The sequence below is a fragment of the Paralichthys olivaceus genome, chromosome 16 (assembly GCF_024713975.1).
Source record: "Paralichthys olivaceus isolate ysfri-2021 chromosome 16, ASM2471397v2, whole genome shotgun sequence".
NCBI lineage: Eukaryota > Metazoa > Chordata > Actinopteri > Pleuronectiformes > Paralichthyidae > Paralichthys > Paralichthys olivaceus.
The window spans coordinates 8,361,344-8,380,475 of NC_091108.1; the positions used below are offsets into that span (position 1 = coordinate 8,361,344).

Sequence of the window (19,132 nt, forward strand, 5' to 3'; positions counted from 1 at the left end):
TTGTTTTATTACGTCTGAAGAAAGGGTTAATTTGGCTGCAACGCTGTCACAACACTTCACCCAAACCTCCATCCGCCTATTGGTGATAATGATAATGAGTGAACTTTCATTTTTCAGTGAACCATCCCTTTAAGTACAGTCGAGTGTGTTTGAGTTGTAGTACTTATACACTAAAGTAAATGGGCAGCGTGTTTATTAAAACCCTGAGAACATCAAAACTCACTTAACTCGTCAACTCAAGCTAATATTTCAACAGGTGAAACTGCGATTCGACTCCTCCTGGTGGAATAATCCCGACACGGTGAGAAATAAAACCAACCGCACGTGGGTCGTGTTATAAAACGTCTCATTTATTCATTTCTGACACAGAATATTTGTTAATAAAACATCTGCAAAAAATAAAATAAACCTCCCTCTAGGATCCTGTGTTATAAGGGTAAATGCGACCGAGATTATTTTTAAAGCACAGAAGCATCACTCGGACTTTCTTTGCATAGACTGCACCGCCATTAGTTTCCCTCGTGCACACACTCACACGTCAGCTTAACAAGCCCGCGCGGCGCCGGGCTCTTAACTGACCCCATTTAATTTGCTATCCCCCAGAGTTTACTGACCCACGGGCCTCCTCTGCTCGAATCCTACTTTGTAAATGGAAGGTAAGAGCGTGACTAATTGCGCCCGAGCTCTCTCGTCGAACGTGATCGTTTAGTTGTGACTCTGCAGCATTTATAAACAAAACAGCACAGAGTGAAGTTTAAAGGGCCGTCGCAAACCTCTGCTACAATTCTCCTGTTTTCCCTCTCGGCGTCTTTTTCTCCAGAAGTTTTTATTTTCTTCTCTTTATCATATTTACAAGCTGAAGTCAAAAAAGATAAAATATTCCAAAAATACACCCTCGCTGATCTTTATTCTCTTAAATTGGTCCATAGAGTCAGAGATGACGGGAGTACGAGGTTATGCAGTATCGTACCTAGTCGTCTCTGGTGCACGTCAAATCAACAAATGCAGTAATCCCCACGAGTAGTTCCCCATAATTCATAATTCTCTGAGTTCATTTGAAAGTCAGTGTTTATTTACATAATCAAGCTTTAGGGGGAAGTAATGATAAAAGGATTATGAAAGGTGTTTCTAATCATGTTTAAAGCAGGTTGTGTCAGATTATGGTCAAGTGGATGGTGAACCTGATTATCAAATTGTCATTTCTAACCCACACGATAAAAACAACACTTTCGTCTGTCCAGGATTCTCGGTACGCTCTGACCTCAGACACAGGTCTATGTCATGAATTGAGGTTATGGAGAGTGTTTGTACACACGCTGATCTGAAACCAGTCAATTCTTCCATTAAAGCAGCCAGAAAACTAACATGTGATGAATTCAATCAAAATTTAAATGCTGAGTTTTGACTTTTTCCACTTCTATTTTGCTTTTGAACTGAATCACGACAGATTTCACCTCAAAAACTTGAAGTGTATCTGATGTGGGGGGAAAAAGGCAGATTTTGTTAAACCCCAAATTCAGTAAAACTACATACAGCAGGAACACATGGGGAAAGAACTAACATTTTCTTTGTGTTGTGTGGATTATAAGGACGTCTGAGGATCAAGAGAAGGACTAATTCACTTTAAAAAACGTGTCGTGTTCATAGAGTGTTTCCGTGATAGTAGAGGTTTGTCTTCAGATCCAACAACGACTCAAGAAATCCCCAAAATCCAATGCTCTTTCAGAAATATCGAGTGTATCCATCCCTAAGAGCCTCTTTTATTCCTCCGTTACAGCTGTCCTCCATAATGTAATATCAACTTCTCTTTCTCTCCACCTCTAATATCTTTCCCCACCTGTTTAGGCCACAGTCACACCAAAGTGCAGCGTCTTTTTATGAAAGGCGTGTTTCAGGGAGCAGCGCCTGTCAAGTGGCGTATTTGAGTTTCGGTGTCTGTGAATTACAAGAGATACTGGAGAGAGAAGGAATTCCCGGGGTGGTCGCGCTGCCTTGGCTCTCCACGAACATCGGGTCCAGGCAAGCAACCTTGGCAGCGAAAAAAGCGTGAATACAATGAAGCACGGCGAAGAGGTTCGAGAACTCCAGCTCCTGAAAGAGAGAAAAAACATCCACAGTACACTCATGGCGTTCTCTGTGGCCTTGTTGCTTTGAAACTCAGCGTCTCTCAGAGTGAATTACCTTTGCCTCAATGGATTTGGAGTCTTGATTTTGGAATAAAAACTTGATCTTGCTCTTTCCGTCATCAGATGATCCTTTCAGTTGAGAGAATTTGTATCTCCACAGTACGGCCTAAAATATAGAAATAGATGACAGGGTTTTTTTTTAACTGTAAACATGAAAAATACAAATATATATCTTTATATGCTTCTGTCTAATGTGCGTGTTCCTCCTTGTGTCACTGCGACATGAATAATTCATGTTAGAATCCACATGGATCCAGTGAGAGAAGCAGCTCATCAGCACATCAGTTGCTGTGAGATAAACTTGTTATTTTTGCCATAGGGAAATTTAACAGGCCAGAGCAATTTCACCTGAAATAGCAGCCTGTCAATGATTTGATTAGTTTTGAAGTGGATAAACAAAAGCTGCAGACTGAGCCAAGCAACCGTCGGTTCTCACGTGAATCTGTTTCCGCACAGACAGTTCCTGCCACCGTGATGATCACTGTAACACCCATCTAATTTATCAGCAGGACTTTAACTCAAGTTCTGTACTTCTACTTTGTGGTACTTTCTACTCTCTGTAGAGGGAAATGTTGTACTTCAGGCTGCACTGCATTGATTTGACAGTTTTAGCTCCTTGGTATTTTTCTCAGGTTACAATATTTCATATCCTTTCTGAAGCACGCAGCTCCAAATGTGATGATTTTGACTTTGACTTTTTCTGACAAAGTGAAGGACGAGTGAAGGATGTTCCTCGATTTTTTTAGAGATCAGTCTTCTGCAAGAACAAAGAAAACATGATAATCTCATTGAACATGATGCATTGCTGTGGAATAAGTGAATAGTATATATAGTTTAATATATATATATAACCACAGAAGTAATATTCAATAAATGACTGCACTAATAATTATAATTGCGGATAGTATCACTGTGAATTACTATTATTACTAGTTACTCTACTGATCCAAATAATTAAACATTGACAGGGATCATTTTATACATAATCAATACTTTTATTTAGTCACTTTCTTTGCCGATACATGTAAATAAAGTTTTGAATCCATGAGTTACACTAATGGGGTTTTTTCCCAGAGCGTTTTTTGACTTTTAAATCTACATTACTACGAAATTATCTGAATAAATGAATAATGACAGTGACACGTTTTAACCTTGAAAATAATCATTAAAAATCAGGTCACATATTCATGAAACATTATCAGATTGAAACCGGCAGAGTGTCCTCTCCTCTAGTCGTCTGACAGAGGTGATGATATCTCCATCTCCCTCATGTCAGTCACAACCACTTCATATTAAAGCTGCTTCACGTCCCACATGGAGGATTATATGTGACTCTACTTCCTGGTACGAAAACATCCCTGTGAGTCTTGCTCAGTTTTATTTGTGTCGTTTTGCAGTTCAAGTACTGATTGATTTTAAACTGGATGCTATTTTATGCTATTAATTACACAAAATCAGATTGAGTTAAAATAATATCTTAATACAAGACACAGTTATGTGGTATTTTTTGCTTTTGTCTTTTTTTCCCAGTGTGTTTGGTTAAATTAACATTTATACTTGCACCAATTAAAGTAAATATAGACATATGAGTGGATTCTTTGGACAAATCTTAATACTTCAAATTAATCAAACTAATCTTTCCTCGCAGCCTTCCTCTGGTGTTTTGTACATTTTAGTCCTTTGGTGCATTTATGTTTAACAGCCAGACTATTTGATGACTTTTTAAATGCAGGCTGTTGTCAAATTCAGATTAACCTTCATTGCGCACTGTTTCCCTCATGTTTCATTTTCGTACAGTTTAGCTCGTTAATTCAACAGTTGAGCGTCAGAGTTGAACCTTCAGAGCTCACTTGCTCTACACACAATCATCGCTCCTAAAACAAACGTGTTCGTTATATTCACATTTCATTAATTCAATTTAACAGTGCTAAGTGCTTTATCAATTCTCAGAGGGCTGGAGCTTATCCCTGCACTCACACTTATACTCACAAAGTTTTATACATTCTGAATATTTCTGTGGTGTCAGCCTTGTTTTGTTTGCGTTACGCGCTCCAATTAAGATTCATTTTCATTGTGCTTTAAACAGCTTTTGTTGAGAGAGCTGTGGAACATCTAGATCCCGAGCCAGCAGATTACAGCTCAACGTTTTGAACACAGTTATATTTGTGCTGTTTTTCGATCAGAACTAATTGGAACATGGGTTTTGAAATGTGCCAATGGCAGCTTTAATTATGGAGTAATCCCACGCTGTATACTGTCAGAGATAATAGTTTACATATGGATTGTGTTTTGTGTATTTCACTCTGTAAACAATACACTGGCAACATTATTATTGTCTTTGGGGGACATAGTTGCTTCTCATTGGAGGAATTGGGGCCAAAGTCTTGGAGAACAATATGGCAGCGCTTGTGTCCTGCTCAGGCACATAATGTGCACCAGAGGAGTCGTCTCCAGATTTGGGGAAAGGCCAGAATGAACTGCAGGCAGAAGTGGAGGTTTGAGCTGGAGGGAAGCAGACGTCATAACAAACAAATGTGCTCTCAAAATGCACACAGAGCAGAATAAGTTAGCAGCAGCAAAAAAAGAAGAGGAGGCTGAGGCGTCGTGGCTTGTTTCATCATACCGAGAACAACCTCCCACTGAAAGGATCTCGTTCCCCCCGCTACTGTTTTTATTTCTAATAAAAGGATGTCTTACACTCACCTTTGAGGCTGCATCAAAGCACACAAAGCCCATGCTGAAGTCAATAGTAAGACCCATGAGGTGGCTCTCCATGATACAGGCATATGTTTTACTCTACAGAAGAAGAGAACAAGATGTTACCCACAAGGACACTCAAGTCTCTTTTGTTCAGCTCAAAACATTATATGAGTATTATCAATCTTTGCACTAAAACAACTGAGCTGTAACCCAAAGCGAGATTAAAGCTGTTATGATTCCCTTCACGTTGCCGACTGCTCAGGTGCCGACCTGTATCCTCTCCACCTCCAGGAAGGTGGCCATCTGAAAAGCCTTTTCCCAGATCAGCAGCTCGCACTCCAGCTCCACGCTGAAGAACATGTCCTCCCCGCTCTCCGTCTGGACGCTGAAGACGTGCTTCCTCTTGTCCAGGAGGTCGTTATCCTGAGATAAGACAGTACGACTGTCATGCTGATCAGGTACAGAGTGATGTGCAGACACCCCGAGCAACACGCAGCTAATTTCACTTTGAAGACAGACTGCACCTTAGAGAGCACTTCAATTCTTATGCTCTATACATTCAACACTCACGTTAAGGTAATATGTTATTTAAGCCAGCAGTTTTATTCTATAGCTGTTTCCAGTCTCTCAGTGTTATATATAACACCCACAGTGGAATACAAATGGTAGCGTTGGTCAAATTATATCTTAGTCTATATGAATTAAATGACGTATAATGAGTTTGTGGATAATGAATTGCAGATAAATTGTCCACAATCAGCAGAGAATGAACAAAACAAGTGAAACTTAAACGTGCAGGATTCAATAACACAAATAATGAGTTTTATACAGTGCTGCCGTCAGATCCTGATTTTATTCTCTAAATATTCAAGGATTGAAATTAAAAAAAGATGGTTTTACCTTTAAAATCTTGCACATTATCTCGTACACAGTAAAGCTTTTCTCCGCTCTGGTCCAGTCCCACGTCGTCACCTGAAAATGTCACAGAAATGTTATATTTGATCTGAAGATTCACTTTTACATGAAAATACAGTTGACTGTTTGCTGAGACATAACCCCCCCACCCCTGCCCGTGCAACACATCCAGTCAAAGAACTTTTCAAACATTATGGGTAACAGCTTTTTAAAGTTATATAATAAAGTAAGGTGATACAGGCCTGATTGTAGTTGTTAAGCTAATTAGCTTGGCATGCTAATAACAAACACACACACAGCTTTAAACAAGTTATACTTCTGCTTTTGTTAATTTTGTTTTTTCGTAAAAATAATACAAATCTATATGCTGAGTATTTACTCTTCCTACAAATATAATACTAAGCTATTGTCTATATGTCAGTCACTATCTGTGGGTGGAAAACGAACTTGTCTTCTACAATAAATGTCTCAACATCTAAACAAGCAGGCTCCGATATTCTACCTTCCAATCACATTAGCATACTCTATTCATATCAGCACATTCAAGATGAACAGGCAATTTCAGTTATCTATCAATCTTTTCCCATCTCCAGTTCCATCGACAGCTTATCCCTCTTGTCATAATCACTTAAGTGGCTGGCAGAATGTAAACAGACTTAATGATCATCATTAATCAAGAGGAGGATCAATGCAGCACAAATGATTATGACTGAGCTGCTTCCTTTTTTCTCTCCAGCGGGGGAAACATTTTCTCCCTCAACAATACATAAACATCAAATGAAAAATCCCCCGCGGAGCTGAGCAGCATCAATTCAAACACAGAAGTTTTGTGTTTTTGGAGAAGTTGGTATGAGACAAACAATAACTCACGGGAGGGGCTGAAAACTTGAAGAGTGAGGAACCCCTCAACGCGAGGAACTTTGGTGAGTACATTCGGTCTTGAACGGAGTCCTGCTCCTTCTCGTCGACCCAGCCCATGTAGATAATCTATCAAAAGCAGGGACGGACATCACACACGCATTATGACATGGATCACATTCACATGACAATTGTGACTCTCAGATTGACGTAACCAGTCAACCTGTCTTCGGACTGTGGGAGGAAGCTGGACAAAAACCCATGCACACACTGGGAGAACATGCAAACTCCAAATACTACAACAAAGTTAAGAGTAAGGAAAAATATCTGACAGCAGAAAAATCTGTAATACTTTTAACTCGTTAATTAGAATTTAAAAGCTTATATATGCCGTTAACAGACGGCAATAACATATAATAATGTAGATTTAAGAGGATTTAAAAGTATGTGTTTCTTACATTCATGTATTTGTATTTAATATTTATTTCCTGTGGGACCTTGAGTTAAAGATGTTTCCTGCGGTCAATAATAAACTTTGCACTCTCCACATTGTCTTCCTGAAGTTTGTACATATTTATATAATTAGGAACATACATACATAGACATAATTTTAACCCCCTGTGTATTTAAATAGTTAATGAAGTTTTATAACACACAGTAAGGATTCACTTATGTGTGTTATGATGGATCATTAAATACGATTACGGCTGTTATCAAAGACTCATCTGTTTCAATTACGCCTTCTGTTGTAAACACTAATGCAGTTGCAACAGTTTATTAATGTATAGAGCAGGGCGTTGTGGGAAGCTAAGTCAAGGGCAGAGGAATTCATAAGCATGTAGCGTGTGCATATCATCCCATCGGCAAGACTCACATGTAGAGAAAAGATATAAAGTTTTCAGGAAAAGAAAAGAGGTTAGACCAACAGGGAGATAAAGAGAAAGAAAGCAAAGCCTCTGCTGCGAATGTTCAAAGACATGATTTTTTAAGACATCAAGTGTTTCACACCATCACTACTCATTAAAGTCAGGGTGATATCAGCCCATGTAAAGTGTTTGCTTGCTTCTCTGTTTTGAGGTTTTTGATGGATTTGCAAAACAAGCCAGTGAAAGATTTGGGACAAGCAGTCGCATCTCATGCAGCTTAATTTCTCAAATGAATTGTCAAGTGGATTCGCACTGTTTTTTTTTTCTCAGGCGCAGAAACCAGAATGAATAAGTAACAAAAAAAAAGAAAGAAAAGAAAAGAATCCCACTGTTGCGTCTGCGTCCAGTGTTTGAACTGAGAGATGACACTGAGAGTTAACTGACTGAAGGCACTTTAGTCGTTTTCTGATCATCTCTCCCTGGATTGACTTTAATGATGCAAACACTCTCTCTGTGTTGCAAGAGTGAGCTGTCTCCTTTCTCTGACTGACTGACCTGATTACATTTTTCTCTGATTTTTGAATATGTGGGTAAAATACACAAATTAAAATCCATCCGTCCATTATCTATGACGCTTGTCCTTTTGAGGGTCAGGGGAGAGGAGCTGAGCCAATCCCAGCAGACATGGATGAGAGGCGGGGTCTGGACAGGAAGCTAGCGTATCGTAGGGCCACTACTCCATCTACTGAGATGCATGTAGATATATCATCCTTAAGTCCTGTATCCCTCATGTTGGCATTTCAAACCACAGGATATGTATCTTTTCAATTATCTCTCCACAAATGCAAATTTCTCAAGAGTGGGTTTGCACTGTTGTGTCAATAAGTCATTTTTAATTTGGTAAAAGTAACTCAGGACATTTTCTATCCATATAGAGCCATTTGTGAAGGTAGCAGGCGGAGCTGGAGCCAATCCCAGCTGACATTCACAACTATTCACATTCAGTTTCACACCTATGCTCAACAGCCTGACCTCAATCTGCGTGTATCAGACTGTGGGAGGAACCTGCAGTACCGACACAGACGGAGAGAACATGCAAACTCCACACAGAAAAGGCCCTGGAACCTTTTTTCTCTGAGGCGACGGCGCTAACCGCTACAGCACCGTGCCGCCCCAAATTAAAATCAGCCAAAGAAAATCTAAACAAGCAGCAGGAGCTTCTGCCGCTGCATGAAGAAAACAAACTTACCTGCTGGTTAACTGGAAAATTCCTGTTAATCTTCTTCACCTGTTAAATTCAAAGAGAGAAACGATTAGTCATTTAAAAAAAGAATCACACTCTAACGAGCAGGCAGCAATTACTGGCAGAATTCAAAACATTCACGGGACCCCAGGGAGAAACCAGGGACACATCAGAGCGCCAGAAATAAACTATGAATAACAGCAGCGGCGCTCACATGTTAACCATAGCACCGAAGGAAAAACTGTTGGAGCAACTTCATTTATTCAATGCATGCAAATTACAAAATGAGATAGAATCATTTCCACAAGGACCCAAGGCTCTTCCTTAAAAAATCCATTTAAAAAAATCCATTCACTGTGGTAATAAAGGCAGAAGAAACTACTGGGGGAGCACTGAGGCTTTAAATTAAAACATTCTGCTCCGATCACAGGTATCACTCGCACCTAATCCCTGCTATAGTATCAATATAAGTCTTTCTCAGGAGCTGAACACCACATTAAGCCGTCCAGGCCTGATCCCCGTCCTCCTATAGAGGCGAGAAAACAAGTCTCCGCTGCTTGTCGTGAAAATGTGCTGAAGTTTGGCGCCGGGGGAGGAAAAGAAAAAGAGGATTTTTTTTTCGTTGAGTGGAGGAACTGAAAGGGAAGCAGCCGGATAACAGTAAGATGTGAGCTGGTTTCTGAGCAGTGACAGTGGGTTTGTTCACGTTCAGCTCTGTGGGTTGTTGTGTCCAGTCAAAGTTACACGTCTGACATAAATTAGAGTAAAAGTTGTTTATGTTGTAAAACAAATGACATATCTCTCCACCTGTCTAAGAAATACATAGGATTATGGTAAATATTTCCCTATGTCAGGAAAACACTGGGCCTCAATGACAAGACCTCAGCTGTTTTGTTTACAGTTTGTCGTAGTTAACGCCAATATCTTATCTTATTCTTGAATGCATTGTACAAACTAATACTTCCAAGCTTTAATCAATCCCTGACAATGATATGATATTTTTTACTAACCTTGATATTACATTTTTTTCTCTCTCCATAGACGTAGAAATAAACTTTAACTTTAAATTTCAACTTCTATTTGTTTTAGCATCTGTCCAGGGACTACATATTAAAAATAGACTGTGGTGTATTTGAAGCATGGTTTTATTTTGTCTATGTCAGAAGTCCTGTCCTTCCGAGGCTGCATATGAAGACATATTGCGCCATAGCGGCGTAAATAGCCTGTCTCATTTTGAAGGCTGCTTCAAATGCAGCAGACAAATGACTCCTTCTATCCCTAAGCAACATGGGGGATCCTTGTAAAGCCAACCTATCCCAGGACAGTGTGGATTGTGTGCCAGTGATGAGTTGGTTTATGAAAAGAGTTTATGGCAGCAAATGACGAGACCTAAATGTCAATCAAATCCTCCAAAGAACAGAACATCTCATTTCGGATTAGGCTTCGTGAGCAGCGTGTAGACTGCGTCCTTGGCAGCAGACGACCTCTGGATAAGGGCAAAGCTTCTGTTAAATATTTCTATAAATAAATACATTTGAGGGGTTCTATCATAACTTCATTTAGAGAAGTTCCAATATCAGCGTCAGAAAAATGCCTCAGTTACTGACAAAAATAAGCATTTTCACTAAGACAGATTGGATTTCCAAAACTGCAGTTGCGCTGCACTGCCACCAGCAAGTGCTGCATGTAGAGCGGCAAAGAACAAGTGATTTCCTGAAGTGTAGACATGCACCGTAAAGTAGACTTTGGTTACAGCAACCATCGCTTCCATACAGGGTCAGTAGCACACAGCTGTTAGAATACTTTTTATAATGCCATTGGATCGGTACTCAGTGTCGGCCGATACGCAATTAAGTCCAGATATAGTAATCGTGTTCGGGAAGGGAAAATGGTTTCTGTAGTTCACTTATGAAACCAATTCATCTGCTGACACTTGTTCTACCTTCACATGCACTCAGTATCTGAGAAGATAAATACGTTTCCCTGACAGTTAATAATGAGCCATGTGACACTTATGGTAAGAGTGTGAGTAAAAATATTGCTAAACGACGATAAAAAGACGAGCAGCGATCACGTGTCAGAGCTCGGTGACAGGCGCAGGCAGACATCTAATAGAGGAGCTGCTGAATGCCACTGAACAACAGCTTTGAAAATGGCCACATAATTAAATTGTGAGCAGAAACTGTTCAGAATGTTTGTTCAAAATAAAAAAACAGAGCACAATGACACCTGAGCTGTTAGAGGGATCATTAACAACAAAACAAAAAAAGGTAATGAGTCATTAGGTATGAGTCACACTTTATCTTCTCGATCAGACTTGATTCAGAATCATGTGTGGAGGAAGCTAAAAGAAGCCGTCAGCCCCACGTACCTGCTGCTCGGCTGGTGGCAGTCGTTAGAAGCAATGGAGCAACACTTCCCTTCATAATGTTCCCATATCGCCTTCAATGGCGCCTTCAAATGCATCGCTAAACAAACTCAGGAGAGGTTTCAGGAACGCCAGCACGTTCTCCCAGGTTACCAGACCTGAACATCACTGAACCTTTATGGGAGCTTGTGGAGCAGACAGACATGAGCGGATTCCCTGCTCCATCAGTTTTTGTTTTTTTCATGATTAAATATCTGATAATAAACAGATCAGTTCAAGGGTCTGACAGCAAAACAAGACGGACCAGAAACTACAAGCACAGGTTGACCCCTCTCTTTACTCGGCGCCTTATTTTAATAGATTTTGAGATGTCGGTGCTATTTTTGTCCGCTGGCTGTCTCATCTACAAGGGGGCCATTAATTTTCATTTTTCTATAAAGGCCAATCCATGAATATTCAATTCAAACAGTCAAAATGTTCCAAATCTATTTCAAGTTTATTGTTCTGTATTTAAAGATCGCTCTAGGACTCCTCTGCAGCAAAATCAATCAATCATTCACTTTATTTATCCCGAAAGAGCAGGAGCTGGTGCAGCAGATAAATAAAAACACAAACCACACATGGATACTGAGATTTGTTTTTGAAAGTGTAAAAATAGAATATACAAAAAAAAAAAATTTTAATGTAAAAAAAAGAGTGATATTGTCAGTAAAAATATGAGCTTATATGTAAAATCTAAAGATCGTACAGCCTGAGAGCATGTGCAGTATGATTCCTCTTTTCTTTACTGATACATATTAAATACCTGTTAATACTGTAATTACGTGTATTCAGATTTACTGTACAGTTAGTCAGTACTTATCGGAAATATGATATAGAGTAGATACATTTATTACAGACACAGTTGTTACATAATGTTAGTTAAATACTGATCCTAGTTTGTAGTAATAGATTATTGTCTAAACAAATGATTGATATAAATCTATAATATATTTTTGTTCTGTGTCCTTATGTTGTGTTTTTATGACTTTTGCTGCTGTAACGTTGCAGTTTCACATTGAAATTAATAAACGACTCTATCCACCATCTGCTGCAGGTTTATATGTGCCCCTGTTACCTTTCCCTCAGGGAGTTAAGTTAAGAGTTGGCAGAAGGTTTCAAAACAGTTATTATACCTTTTGGTTTTTTTGGCTGCAAGTGAAGGAGCTCTTTTACAGTTTATTTTAATTTTTCTACTCACGTCTTAGCACTTGGAGCTTATTCTGAGGAGGACCCTGTTTACTATAAACGACAGTGAACAATGTGTTTATGCAGCAGGAGATGTACAAATGGGAACAAAAGAAGTAGGACAATCATGTCTTGTTGAATTCCAGCTTCTCTCAGTAAAAAACGTAAAGATATTAGAGCTTATTAATAACAGATATTACTGATGTCATCTCATAACCATGTACAGATGATTTTAAATGCAGGGATCTGTGCGTCCTGCAGCTCAGTCACACACCTAAACTAAATGTCACGGCCAGAGCGAAACACACACTCTCAATTGTTGAGGCCATTCTGGCAGTGAGTCATCAGTGTTATGTTTAGTTTATCCCTCACTTTGTCCACTCTAATTAACCAGGCCCCCATTATTCCCCACAGATACACACAGGCCATTGCTCCAAGACACACACCACACACCACACACACACACACACACACACACACACACACAGACTCATACACACGCCAGTGGACACAGGATAAATACAAATCCCTGTTTTTCACCACCACTCGCTCCGTGTTGTATTGATTCCATTTGGAGCAACAAGACCGCGGTTATGTTTTGGTTACATTTTACTAGACGATGGCTTAACAGTCTTTTCCTCTCTCTCTCTTTCAGGGAGTGTAAATCATCGTTTACCGCACAGATGTGAAGGGAAAAAAACACATAAATATCCTGACAAACGTTGTCAAAATTGGACAATTTTTTGTCAGCTTTTGTACGAGACAGCACAGCGATGAAGCTTGTTGGCAGCACTTGTCTTTGACCCCCCTGCTGAGCATCATCGGCCGTCTGGAAACACAGAAACACACTTCATTTTTTTCCACATCAGCTGTGGTGGAGCTGGGGAAAAAAACATGTTCACACAAAAAACAAAGAATACAGCATCATTATTTCTTTGTTTCCTGCTGCCTCCTTGTATCTTTATTGTATAATATATTAGGATGAATTATAGATAGTACAAGTGCTCAGGTCTAGCTGGAGGGAGCACTGCACGTGTGGTACAGTGCAGTTTCTGTTGTTTTGATCACAGGCACTAAGAAATAAGTGTGTACTCTACTCAGTGAGAAAAGGCATTAGTATGTGTCTGCTTAATGTCATGGCATTTGCAGAGGGACTTTTAGAAGATGCACGAACTGAACGTCTGTTGCATTAACACCGAACCCAACATCTCACTGCTTTAAATGGACGACTGGGGGACGCTGCAGTCCAAACAAGTATTATTGTTTCATACTCACATTGTGCTTGGTGAGACCGGAGATGTTGCCCGCTATTGCCTGAAGCCAGTCCACACAGTCCTCTGCTGCAGGAAATTGTACGACTCCGCTGCAAACTCCGTCCACAGCAATGACCTGGAAAGCATTTTTCCTAAAAGAGAGACGAAAAACACACAGTGGGTGAAACTGTAGTAATACGTTAAAGCTGCTCTGAGGTCAGCACACAATGACCCTTATAATCACAACTTGCTTTTTTTTTCATTTCAGGCCTAAATAAATGTGTGTATCAGCTTCACAGGTGCTGTATGTTGTATTTTTGAACTTTGGACAGAGCCAGGATAGAGTTTCATATCTTGCATATCTGTGATTGGTGAGCTGAGCTAATTGGCTGCTGGCTGTTGCATACAAACATACGAGTGGTTACAATAATCTCATCTATAAAGAAATAAGTGAATGTGGGAAATGTTTCTGTTTTCAGACATGAACTCTGGAAAATGTCCAGAGAGTTTGCTTCAAACACTTTCCAGTTTGTGCCTTTCATATTTGAATGCAGCAGGAGACACCAGCACAGGAAATGTTCACATCATAAGCCCTTGAATCTTGTTGTCTTTCCAAGTGGACATCTTTGTCAACTACTGAAAACTTGAATGAATAAATAAATAAACAATACACAAGCTGCCAACTCCTCCCTCCCCCCGCACACTACTGACTGGCATTTTGTTTTATAGCCTCACCTGCCTGGAACCTACCACCTGAGCTGGTAAGTATAAGATGAGCTAAACAGGAAGACAAATAGAAACAACACTCAGCACAATACCAAGTTTGGACTCTGGGTTACTGCTGACCTCACAACTCAATCTACCTGCACAAATACAGAAGATAAATCCAATAGGTTGATTAAAATGTGATCCAATGCAGCAGACTTCACCCGTCCTCTGTCAGCTTGAGTCTGCCCAGCCCCTCCTCTCTCAGAGCCCTGATCATGCAAACCTGTTGTCACTCTCCCTGATCGACCTGCTGCTCTGACCCCACATACAGAACCTGGCGAAACAACATCCAAACAAAGCAACATCACAAACACAACCATAAACTATCGACACATACTTGCTGTTAAAGAAGACAAACCCCCAAAAAAGATTATCTGCATCTAATTGCTAATCAAAATTCAAATGATAATCAAATGATCAAATGTTTAATGTAGGGAAGCACCATTTTCACAGGCTCACTCAAACATTTTCCGGATATTTTAATATGCATGGTTAGGAGGAGCTACAGAAAATGTCCACAACAATTGACTCCAACATTTTTGGTCTCACATACAGCCCCTCTGGAAAATTTCTGAAAAATGTCCGTCCTTCAGTGCATGTCTGAAAGCATCTCTAGAGTATTGAGTATTTTTTAACTTAAGCCAGGCTAACTGTTTACGGTCTAACCTGCTGCTGCCTGTAGCATATAGACACATAACTGTTGTGATAATGAACATTTTCATCTCAGCAAAGACGTCAGACCCAAGGACAAGTTAATCTTCATTCTAGGCTGAAAAAAATCCTGGATTGAAGCTAATCAATCTAAAAACGTACGATATCTTTGAGTAATTTCCTGCTAATGTGCTAAAACGTGCCAAACCACAAGTGCAGTTCATTAAGAGCCAATCTACAAGATTACTGTTTCTATCATCCACAGTGTAGCATAATGAAAGTCTATTTATTGACAAGATAATGGATTATTAAACTGAGCATCCATTGTTCAATAGAACCATCCATGCACAGAACAAGTGCAAGTAAAATTTCTTGTGACTTGTTTTGTGTCTTTGTTTCAAAGGATAAGAAATAGCTGCACAAACATATTTTCTGCTCTGTTTGCCATCGGCTCCGCACGTGAGAACAGATCCCACTGACCCTGCAGGGTGATGTCCCCTCAGCTCACCTGCAGACATCAGAGCCTGGCATGAACTGTGACAGGCGTGAGTGCAGCAGTGGAATAAGGCGCAGGTCCACCCATCTCTTCTCCCAGCGAAGCCCCGGGGACGTGGGCCAAGACGAACAGGACAGCGTGTCCTGCGGGAGCGTGAAACACAAGTAAAGAGGAGCTTGTCGTTTCTCACTTCACACATTTTCAGAACAGTTGACAAGTCAAGAGCCTGAGTCCTGCTGCTGCTGTTGTTGTTGCAGCTGTACATCAGGCAGACCGAGCGGGGCACGCGCTGCAGAGGGGGAAGCTGATTCACCCTCCTCAAAAGATAAAGATAGAGCGTCCAAGTGACAGTTGCATGAAAACAACTTTCTGGCAGAGGGAATGTTGCTGCATGGTTACAAAGGGACAGTTATAGAATCTGTCAATCAAGGGAGAGGATGATGGAAAAAAGGAAAAAGTACCGTGTTGTTGGGATGGTAGTTCAAGTGCAGGCCGCTGTCACACAGAGGAGAGGACGTCCCACTACTCTGGTCGCTTGGAATGCCTGAAAGTGAAACACACACACGAAAAAAAACAGTAAAGCCCCCACCTCAAACCCCTCTTTCTATTTCAGAGTTTCCAACTGCATTGAATCGCAGCCATCCACAGAAGTGTGTTACTTTGTTCTCCTCCTGCCCTGAGCTCATTTGTATTCGGGTGACTGGTTGATTGGCCACTCAACCTGCCCTATATAGAAATATGAAAGGATTTTTAAACGCTTTCATGTCTGATGATGAACCAAAGCTTTCCCATGTAAGAGCGAATCAGGTGCACCACAATGAGCGATGTCAATCTCTTTGAGTTTAGACTTTTCGGTCAAGCCTGAGCCGCATCCTGTCCTCTCTTTAGCATCTGTAATATGTGCTTGTCAAGACAAGCAAGTCCAAACAGTAGAGAAAATGTTTATTTTTGGAATTTCTGGCTTGAGTTTGTCACCAGGACAACCAGTCCTACACAGAAACAGTAACACCAGCCATAAACACACTTGGTGGATTATTCTCCGCTGTAGTTGAGGTGAATATATACTTTTCAGAGCATGTGCATGTGGAGGGTTCTCACATGTGCAGTCCTCACACAGGGGCAGTTTCAAGAAGGCTGGCGTCTTCTTCAAGAACGAGACCGTGAGCGTCACTTCTTCGCCAGCGTTTCTCAAAACTTGCACCTGGAAGGTAGAACGAGATTTATTTTTTGTAAATCGTTACAGGAGCTGCAAACTGTGAAGCTTTCTGCTGATTGTCTGCTGCGATGACAACATGGTGTGCCAATGTCTGGCTAAGAATGGAAATCCAAGATAAAGGGATTTACATAGACTGAAAGTTTTATGCTCCTTACACTCACACACACACACACACACACACACACACACACCCACACACACACACACACAGACACACACACTTTTCTCACAGTTACATTTAAGGAGGGATGAGACTGGAAAAAAACCCCACATGGCTTTACATGTCAAAGATACAAATCATAAAGTGAGACGAGATAAGCTGCTGAAAGAGCTGTTGCGGTGTAAGAAAATATGAGATATGAGCAGACAGCTTACCACTTCCTCGTGGCGATAGCTCCTAACGTTTATTCCATTTATCTGGAAACAACAATAACAGGGTTACCCTAAATAACACTGCTGGCATCATATCACTCTGGCTCTATCTTCAAAATGATTAATGAAGCAGCACAATAACTGTCATGGCATCTGTGCTGAAAACTGTAAACAAGAGAGTCACATCCGCAGTTGCCATGAATACTGAATGTCTTTGGCTTGTAAATGTTTCCCCTGCAACACATGAGCCGACTAAGACGAGATGTGGCAGATTTTTTACCATCAAAATTCATGTGAAATTCATGCGACAAATGAATGAATGACATTTTGCTATAGGAATACATAACTATTCAATGTGACCCCTGAATTAATAAAGGAACAGTGTGTTATTTTTGCAGTGTGGAACGAGTTATTGTGGAAATTGTGACATTTTACCTGAAGGATGCCGTCTCCAATAAAGAGCAGCCCAGAGAGTTCAGCTGGAAATAGGAAATCACTTTAGTAAAAAAACAAACAGGCAAAAAAATGGCATTAGTTGGAAAAAGTTTTAAAAAATGACAATATACCTTTTTGTTCTTTTGATATTTTTGATATGACAACAGGGATTTTATGCTCTGCTCCACCCTAAAGAGAAAAAGATTGAATCAAAATGAATTACACAGGTAACTCAAACGCCGGAGACACTCGAGAGCAACTCAATTTTCAGTGAGTCCCCCTGCTAATGCTGTTATTGTCGTTTTACAAGAGAATGATCAATAACGCTTGTTTACAGAAGTTGGGAGGAGGAGTGGTGTAATCGGCTGCGATCTAAATTACCTTGATGCTCAGACCAAACCCTCCAATCGTCTGCCGCCTGATCGTTACAGTCCGCTCCTGGAAGAGATTCAGTTACAACGAACAAATGAAATCAGGCTGACGCTGAACCTGAGGGAGCTTTCAAACCAAATTTCAATCTGAACAACACAATAATAGCACTGATTAAAACGATAACAACTCAAATTAAGTTACACATCATTATTTGTAGTAGATTTAAAGATATAAATGTACAGCAGCAATTTTTTCCAGTAATAATAATACACAGGAAGCAACGATAACTTCAATTTATCATGTTTGTTGTTCAGTTGAAACGTGATATGATCCTAACGTGCTTTTAGTGAAGAAATTAATATTTATGAACATGTATTTTACTATTACAAGAATCCTTCTCAAAATATGGTTATTGCTTTCTTGCCTAGATTTAGCATAGAGAATCTATAAAGCTCTTATATTTGCAATGTAAATGTAATGTCATATATTTAAGTTTATAATGTTCTTAATTTCATTTTCAATTAAGTGACAATCGACACCGCTACATGCAGAGGTTAATATGTTATCAAAACCTCTCAGCAGCATATTATATAATATTACACCATTAGCCCTGTCCATTTTAAGAAAAGCTATTGTGAGTTTTTAACATTTAACATTTTTGGAAAACACACAGTGGGTAAATGTTAAATTAAGTGCAGTCTAGTGAAACACAGTGAGTACGCCTACACAGACAAATGAAATCCTGCCAAGGAAAGTGTTGGATTCTCAGACTCATCTATTGAAAAAACAACTATATCCACTTTTGAGATAAAAAAATAAAATTAAAATGCATTCTTGAACCCATGGACGTCAACAGCCAATCAGAACAGTGTCAAGTTAAAGACACCTGAGACAATGACACCTGGTATTTACATGTAGGTTTTGTGTTCTGATCGGAAGCGGACAGCTCTAAGTACAAATGTGAGCAGGCGGACATGTGTCCACGTTGTGTGAACACAACTGAAGTCCTCTGTAAGTGGAATCCGTACAGACCGGAGGATTAATTTAAACTCAACAGGCAACAACAACAGCAGAAGTGATATTCTATGCCTTGAACGCCTCGCCTGTGTTATTCGCTTCTTAGAATACATCCATTATTCTTTTGCTTCTTCTTCTCCTTGCTGCTTCCCACCATGCATTGCATCTTTGCGAGCTAAAATGATGAAC

The 19,132-nt window shown here is 40.0% G+C and overlaps 1 protein-coding gene across 3 annotated transcripts in view; it reads right to left on the reverse strand.

The window, feature by feature from the left end:
* Window positions 1–329: 329 nt before the first annotated feature.
* The window catches only part of sntg1 (syntrophin, gamma 1), a 32,038-nt gene continuing 13,235 nt past the window's right edge, over window positions 330–19,132 (reverse strand). For 2 of the 3 annotated variants that reach the window (XM_069510948.1, XM_069510947.1), the window contains exons 5-19: window positions 17,936–17,992; window positions 17,686–17,743; window positions 17,555–17,598; window positions 17,123–17,164; window positions 16,597–16,732; window positions 15,993–16,075; window positions 15,544–15,674; window positions 13,639–13,768; window positions 8,775–8,813; window positions 6,672–6,788; window positions 5,787–5,858; window positions 5,157–5,309; window positions 4,890–4,982; window positions 2,182–2,292; window positions 330–2,091 (exon numbers count right to left, since the gene is read on the reverse strand). In XM_069510948.1, the coding sequence (XP_069367049.1) occupies window positions 1,909–2,091; window positions 2,182–2,292; window positions 4,890–4,982; window positions 5,157–5,309; window positions 5,787–5,858; window positions 6,672–6,788; window positions 8,775–8,813; window positions 13,639–13,768; window positions 15,544–15,674; window positions 15,993–16,075; window positions 16,597–16,732; window positions 17,123–17,164; window positions 17,555–17,598; window positions 17,686–17,743; window positions 17,936–17,992 (1,449 nt within the window). In that variant the 3' untranslated portion in view covers window positions 330–1,908. The remainder of the gene's footprint in view (window positions 2,092–2,181; window positions 2,293–4,889; window positions 4,983–5,156; window positions 5,310–5,786; window positions 5,859–6,671; window positions 6,789–8,774; window positions 8,814–13,638; window positions 13,769–15,543; window positions 15,675–15,992; window positions 16,076–16,596; window positions 16,733–17,122; window positions 17,165–17,554; window positions 17,599–17,685; window positions 17,744–17,935; window positions 17,993–19,132) is intronic. The other variant, XM_020105819.2, reaches the window with a different exon arrangement.